Genomic DNA, 7,173 nt, shown 5'->3' on the forward strand with positions numbered 1-7,173 from the left:
ATTACTTCTTTATGCACATGGTATCTTATCTATCAAGTGAAAGCATACCTCTCGTTGAGGCAACTTGTGTATTGGTGAAAAAACTGGGCTGCACCCTCAATTATCCTGGATGAATAGACTCCTTTTACACCTGTAAGAGAAAAGATGGGAAAAAAAAAAACCATCGTATCAGAATATGATAAATTAAATAAATCCTTTTCCTTGCAACATTAGTGAAGAGTGAAGGAAAAGCACTAGACAGTCTTACTAAAAGAAAACCTAAGGTTTGGATTTAGATATATATATATATATATATATATATATATAGAGAGAGAGAGAGAGAGAGAGAGAGAGAGAGAGAGAGATTATCAATGATCCCCAACTATTGAAACAGAAACTTGCAATTAAAATCATGAAACTTTCAATCTCCAAAATCTACCGATAAAAAAAAAAACTACAATATAAACAATATGGAAAGGTATGTTCATCCTGTGACTACCTAGAGAGCAATCATGTACGAGAGAGCTTTCAATTCCAATAATCTTACATCAAGCACTGACACTAAAACCTCATATTTCCACTGGGCACTGATAAACAAAATTGCAAACATTTTACGCAAGCAAATAAAAAGGATGCTTCAAACGATTTATTATTAATATAAATTGAAGACACAGTCAGATCCGAGACCGAATTACTGAGTTGATTTATTAATACTACAAAGAATTCATAAGAATGGGAATCTAAATGAATGCAAAAAAAGAAATCTCTGGGAAATTATTAAAAGGAGAGCATATTCTGAGTCATTGCCAAAAGAAATCCAAGGATAACTAATGTTCTCATCTAGGTTTCATCAAGGGAGAGTGAAGCAAAGTTTGGGCAACAATGTAACAACTCAAGGAAAGTCAAAACCACATTTGAGCCTATACTCCAAAATGATTAGTCAAGGTTACAATTGGAGCCCCTTAGAAACATTATAAAAGGCCAAAACTTCTCTCTCATAAGCAATGTGAGATTCCATCCACATATAGACCAATACTCTCAAAAAAAGATAACTAATGTTCTCATCTAGGTTTCATCAAGGGAGAGTGAAGCAAAGTTTGGGCAACAATGTAACAACTCAAGGAAAGTCAAAACCACATTTGAGCCTATACTCCAAAATGATTAGTCAAGGTTACAATTGGAGCCCCTTAGAAACATTATAAAAGGCCAAAACTTCTCTCTCATAAGCAATGTGAGATTCCATCCACATATAGACCAATACTCTCAAAAAAAGCTAGATGATAGATAGTTAATTATGGTAGGATTAAGAAAGCATACCATTCTTTTTACTTGTGATTCCCTAAATATATCACAAGTAATTGCCTATAATATACTACAATAGAACCACATATGCTTAAAGAGTGATGTTAGTGCAGAGGACCAATCAAGTAGAGAACAAACCAAACTCTTTGTGGTGCACAGGGTCATTCAACGCTTGGATGAATGGACCAAGAACAAAAGTTTCAGGCACGGATTTTGCAGAGTTTCCATAATTCTTCCACTCAATTCCCAGAAATGACTGCATAATCAAGCACCTAACTGCATCACAATTCATACAAAAACCGAACTACGTTACACTTAGCCAAAAGGAAATATATCTATGATTGCCTTGTTTACAGTATACTGAATATACCTATGAACAAACTAAATAACACATGCTTGTTAAGTCATCGGTACCTTGAGGATTTTTTAATAAGCAGTACCTTGAGGATTATCATGACAGAAGCCTCGTTCCCAAAGAATCGATAACCAATTAAAGATTTCACCCATGATTTCACACTGGTTTCGATGGATTCCATCCACAAGGCTTGCAAAATTAACATGTGACATAGAGAATTGAAGCAACAATGATACCTGCAACAAATGAAAAGTTTCTAGCAGATAGCCTGAAAAAATAATAGCAATGCATTAAAGTCTGCAAAGCCAAAATGAAGCCTTCAAGGAGACACTTAGGCCTCATTTGTTTTCATAACTCCTTTCAACTCATCTCATCTCATCCAATCATTACAGTTTTCCCAAATTCTCATACAAAATAAAATAAACAATTTAACTTTTTCAAATCTCAAAACAAAAATAATATTAAAAAAATATATTTTAACAATATTTTATTCAACTTTTAACTTTAATCTCAACTCATCTTATCTCATCTGCGAAAACAAACGAGGCCTTACTATACTGAGATGCATTACGAACTAGCCTATGCAAGAATTATTCATTTCATCAGCCAATGAGCATATCTGGTTGCATGGAAGGAAATTTTTATATTTCTAATAAAGTAAATTCTTGAACCAGGACAATTGTTTTTCATCAGCAAGGTGTCACAGCCTCGATGCTCTTACATCTTGTTTTTTGAAGTATGACCTTTCTTTACATTCCTATCTTCCCCAACACTTTTTTCCATTCTAAGTCGGTGAATACCCTCATAAATTGGACCTGGAACCTCTTTTTTGGAAAGAAATTGGATCTGGAACATCAGTAACATCAAGCACTCAATGTATTATTTTGTAAGCAAGCATCTGATACCTTGGTTAGTATGATAGCTTTCAGCATCCAGGATCAAGTTTAGGTAAGACCTTAGCCTTTGCTCCATCCAACAAACAATAAAACTGAATTTGCTAGACCTTCCTATATCCCAACATAATTTTTCAATTTCTGAAATAAACCAAATGATTGTGAAGAGAAAAATTTATTCTCCTCAATGACTACTTCTCACTTATTTCCACAATGCAAGATATCAATCACTTCAACATGATGCCTCCTTGTAAATTCATTTTCAAAATCCTTTGCTCCATAGCACAATTCCCTTCCCTATCCAAGAAGCCTGCCAAGGTGAAATCCATCTAGAGATATTCAAGATGAATCATTAGAGGTATGCTCCAGAGAGAGATGACCTAGAAAGGCTTCTCTCATATTCTTTCAACTGAAGAAGAAAATGGAACCACCTCCATCTTCATTTTTTCTTGGTATCACTTAATTTGACTTCAAGAATTCTATCATAGATATTTTAAAATTGTTCCTTCCTTGACTACTTATCAAAAAAAAAACTTTTCCTTTCCTTTAGTTACCGCCTTTATTTTAAATTTTAGTCAAACAAATGGAATTATAGTTGTATTTATAGAGTCCTGTTCAATTTACCTATTTATGTACTTTTCATAGTTCTTTTATTGATTCAACCATCTTCAGTATAGGACTGTCCTCTCTGTAGAAGATCCAATTGGAATCAGGATAGCTATTACTTTTGATGCATGGGAACAAAAATGTTTGGAATAAGAAGTGATTTTGAGATACTACAAATTCAGAAGTCAAATAACAGGATTGTAAACTCATATATGAAAATATTGTTATTAAAAACCCCAAGTTGGCTTCAGAAGCAAAGGGCTCCTCACACAACCATTTCATACATACATGAGAAAATAATGACATCTAAATATCAAATTCAGGAGATTCATTAGCAACATGAAGAACAGAACCTGATGATTCCATGCTGCTTCAACCAAGTGAGTACCATACTCTTCAAGCATCTCATATAATAGTATGAATGCCTCCCACTGCTGGTGGCTGTTCAAATTTTGATCGGCTGATTTGTTGATTTTTCCAATACCCATAGACTTGGCTTCCTTGTCAGCCCACAGCTCCCTCTTTGTCATACCACGAGGGATTGACCTTTCACACAATTTCGTGTCTGACACACCAGAAGAGGGTTGGCTTCCTCCATTAATAGGAAGTACATTCTTCAACATTTGTAACGACTGCTTCCTCACCAGTCCCTCCTTATCAACCTGATCACCCCGCCAAGGAGGGGGAAAGGGAAAAATAAAACAATCAGCAAGTGCTATGTTTACAAACAAATCAGAATGGTTTGACAAAAAATTATTTAAAAAATAACACTTTGCTACCAATCCTCTTTTAATTTCTTCCCAAAATTCTTTTTCAGATCTTATGTCGAATTCTTCCTTGCTCAAACTTGTGTCAGCAACATCACATTGTTCTGTACAAGGAAGAGAAGAGAAATACATGGAGAGTACATTATAGGCATCTCTTCTCTCTAAAGGTCCAAGAGAAAACAGTGTTCTGCAGCACTTCCAAATTTTCTCAAGGAAACTCTTCCTGTGAGACAATGGCATACAGTTGGTAGAGAAAGACAAAGTCAAAGCGATAGTTCATATCAAATCTGGTAAACAAGATGCAAATTCACATAGTAGAAAAAAGTAGTGGGTTACCTCAAAAGTATTTGTTTCTGCCCATGAACTGAGATTTCAAAAGACCGATATGAAACAAATGCTTTGAAAATAATTGGGAGAAAAAAGTGAATCGTGCAGGAGCGGTGTTCCAAACTTTGTAGAAGCAGTCGTTCAGTCAAATTACAAAGATCCCAAATTAAATTAGCAGCAAACTTCTCTGCATAATAATCATTTGCCACAATCAATTCTGAGATTGAAGCAGATTGCAAGCTTTGAAGGGAAGCATCCAGCATTAAGGTTAGAATATGACACGATATTGGTAGTGGGAAGGGTCCAGATGGAGAAAGCATGTGTTCTTTTACCACACCCACAACATTTCTCAGGTCATTTAAACCTTTGAAAACTGCACATTCGAAGGCATCTGACTCTTTGTGTTGAAGCATACCCGTAGAAAGACCAACAAATCTAACAAAAAATGGCACCAAGTTTTCTTCCACAACAACCCAGGAATTAGTCTCAATCACAACATTGATGAACAATTCGCCAATCTAGATTTAATGCAAAGCCAAGAACAGTAGCACCAAATAACAGTTAGAAGCAGGTGAAACATCAAAGACTCCACTAAAGATGATAGCACCCTCTTTAGACAATCTACCTGGTTAAGCAGTTCACGGTCAGATGCATGTACCAGCTTCAACAAAGGAATAAAACTTCTCGACATAAATGATTGCAAAGCATTATCATTGGCCCCTGCGATAGAATTTTAGTCAAGTTTAAAAGGTCTAGTATTTTCTACAGGTAAATATAACTCAGATCACATAACAAGACACATAAACCTGATCAAAGAGAAGATACTGAAGGAAAGTAGACAAAATGGAAGTTTCTGAAAATTAACACATTCTTTCTCTGAGTCTTTGTCCAACCAAACAGACATAGCCACTTCCATGTAAAAGGTATTTACTTTCTTAACAATAAAGCGACCTAACAGGGTCTGCAGAGATTCTAGGGAAGTACATGGTATTAATCTTACAATCTCAACTGACAGAGAAAACCTATTTCCCAGATTGGGCGTTCCATGATAACTCACCAAGTTTTTTTAGAAGGTGACAAAGTGCACCCACCAACGATGTAAGATATTTACACCGATCACGACCCAACTTCTCATCCTCCTCGATAATATCCTACAAAAATTAACCAAACCCTAATAAACATCGACTAAAATTTAACTACCCTATATATAATCTTTAATAATAGAAAAATGATAAAATTACAACTCTTACAACTATTTTACAAGTCACAAAAACAAAATGAGCAATGCTCTACAGAAAAATAAACTGCAAGATGCCTGCAAAAACCTAAGTGATAACGCATCCACTTCGTAATTCAAGGCAAACCCATGACCACATTAAGCTAAGCCTTTCTTTTTTTGGGGGTAAGATAAATATAGTCTCAAAATCCTTTCTCGTATTCACTTGGCACAACATTTCACTATTACTTTGTTCTTAACCCACTTGCATTTAAAATGAGAATGCTTAAGTTTGCTTTTCCTGCATTTTATCAGCCACCAAGCACACAAGTACAGGTTATACAAGCGGGGTGTTTGATGGAATTGCTGATATACCTTAATGAGATTAGGGAAAGCGTCGAGAAGGGAAGCGAAGAGAGACGATGGAGGTACGCCAGTGGAAGCCAATATGCAATCCAACATCGCTGGAACAGCCACTGGAGGCACTTTCCCGAAACTCGTTGAGAGTGAAGCCATAAGAGAGTCCATGGAGCCGCTCTTACTCGTAGACATATCCAGAACAACTCCCTCTAGCTTTTGTGGGGGGCTTCTCATAGCTGAGAAGAAACAGAATATTCAAACAGAGGTTATGATAAACCCTATGCCAGGGTTTTTCCTTTCTTTTTTTTTTTAAAGTTTTTTTTTTTTTTTTCAATTGGGTTTTGCCTCCATCTGCTGGTATTCTGTTCCCAGTCTTGGGATGTTTTCGTATCTTCTTTAACTTCTTACATTGTTTTCGAAAAGAATAGTTTTTTTCTTTTTTTTTTTTCTTTTTTATAATTTAACAGAAAATAAATTTAATTAATTAACATAATTATATAATTTAATTAAAAATAAATTCAGTTTTATAAAAATTAACTCAAAGAATAAAAGATTATCAATTTTTATAAAATTAAATTTACCTTTAATTAAAGATAAATTCAGTTTTATAAAAAATTGACACAAAGAATAAAAGACTATCAATTTTTAAAAAATTAAATTTATCTTTAATTAAATTACATGATTATATTGATTAATTAAATTTATTTTTGTTAAATTAATTAAGAAAAACATGTTCTAAAATATTTAATTCAAATTTAAATAGTAAAATAAAAAAATAATTAAATAATAAATCAATAGTAAATGAGCAAGTGGGACTACTGTACTACCGGTTAACATCTTTTCATACGGCTCAATTTTCTCTGCAAAATCATCCTGGCTATATAAGTTCGACCAATTAAGCTGGCAGCACGTGACTAGTTAATAAAAAAAAAGGAAAAAACTTGTCTGTAGGGTTATAATCAAGTCAAATCGAGTCGACTTTAGTTTGTCAAATTTGATTCGGTTCAAAATTTTCGACTTCAAAATTTTTATTTATTTTTTTTTAAGATTGACTCGATAAAATAAATTTTCAACTCGAACTTAAGCTCGAGCTCGTCTAAAAAAAGTTTGAGCTCGCTCGGCTCTAATATTGTTTTTTTTAATAAAAATTAATAATTAATAAATTAGATTAATAAAAAATCTTATATTTGAATTTGTACGACTAACAAGTAGAACCTCTATTGAATTATAAAATTTTAAAAATTTATAAATAATTAATATCTAATTAGTTGATATTTATCCATAATAACAATATATTATATATATATACATAAATTATTAATACATACACATAATATGATAGCATATATCTATTTCATATATGATTCT

General features: G+C 33.6%; 1 protein-coding gene across 4 annotated transcripts in view; it reads right to left on the bottom strand.

Moving 5' to 3' along the window:
* Positions 1-6,114, bottom strand: part of LOC121234635 — a 54,040-nt gene extending 47,926 nt beyond the window's left edge. Inside the window, exons 1-9 of one of the 4 annotated variants that reach the window (XR_005934430.1) lie at positions 5,821-6,114; positions 5,287-5,380; positions 4,855-4,949; positions 4,239-4,747; positions 3,915-4,125; positions 3,489-3,797; positions 1,722-1,872; positions 1,420-1,557; positions 49-130 (exon numbers count right to left, since the gene is read on the bottom strand). Coding sequence is in view for 3 of the 4 variants with exons in the window: in XM_041130647.1 (XP_040986581.1) it covers positions 49-130; positions 1,420-1,557; positions 1,722-1,872; positions 3,489-3,797; positions 3,915-4,125; positions 4,239-4,747; positions 4,855-4,949; positions 5,287-5,380; positions 5,821-6,039 (1,808 nt within the window). In the remaining variant the exon portion in view is untranslated. Of the gene's footprint in view, positions 1-48; positions 131-1,419; positions 1,558-1,721; positions 1,873-3,488; positions 3,798-3,914; positions 4,126-4,238; positions 4,748-4,854; positions 4,950-5,286; positions 5,381-5,820 lie in introns of those variants that run through there. The other 3 variants (XM_041130647.1, XM_041130648.1, XM_041130649.1) reach the window with 3 other exon arrangements.
* Positions 6,115-7,173: the final 1,059 nt, after the last annotated feature.

The sequence above is a fragment of the Juglans microcarpa x Juglans regia genome, chromosome 6D, assembly GCF_004785595.1.
Source record: "Juglans microcarpa x Juglans regia isolate MS1-56 chromosome 6D, Jm3101_v1.0, whole genome shotgun sequence".
NCBI classification, from domain to species: Eukaryota; Viridiplantae; Streptophyta; class Magnoliopsida; order Fagales; family Juglandaceae; genus Juglans; species Juglans microcarpa x Juglans regia.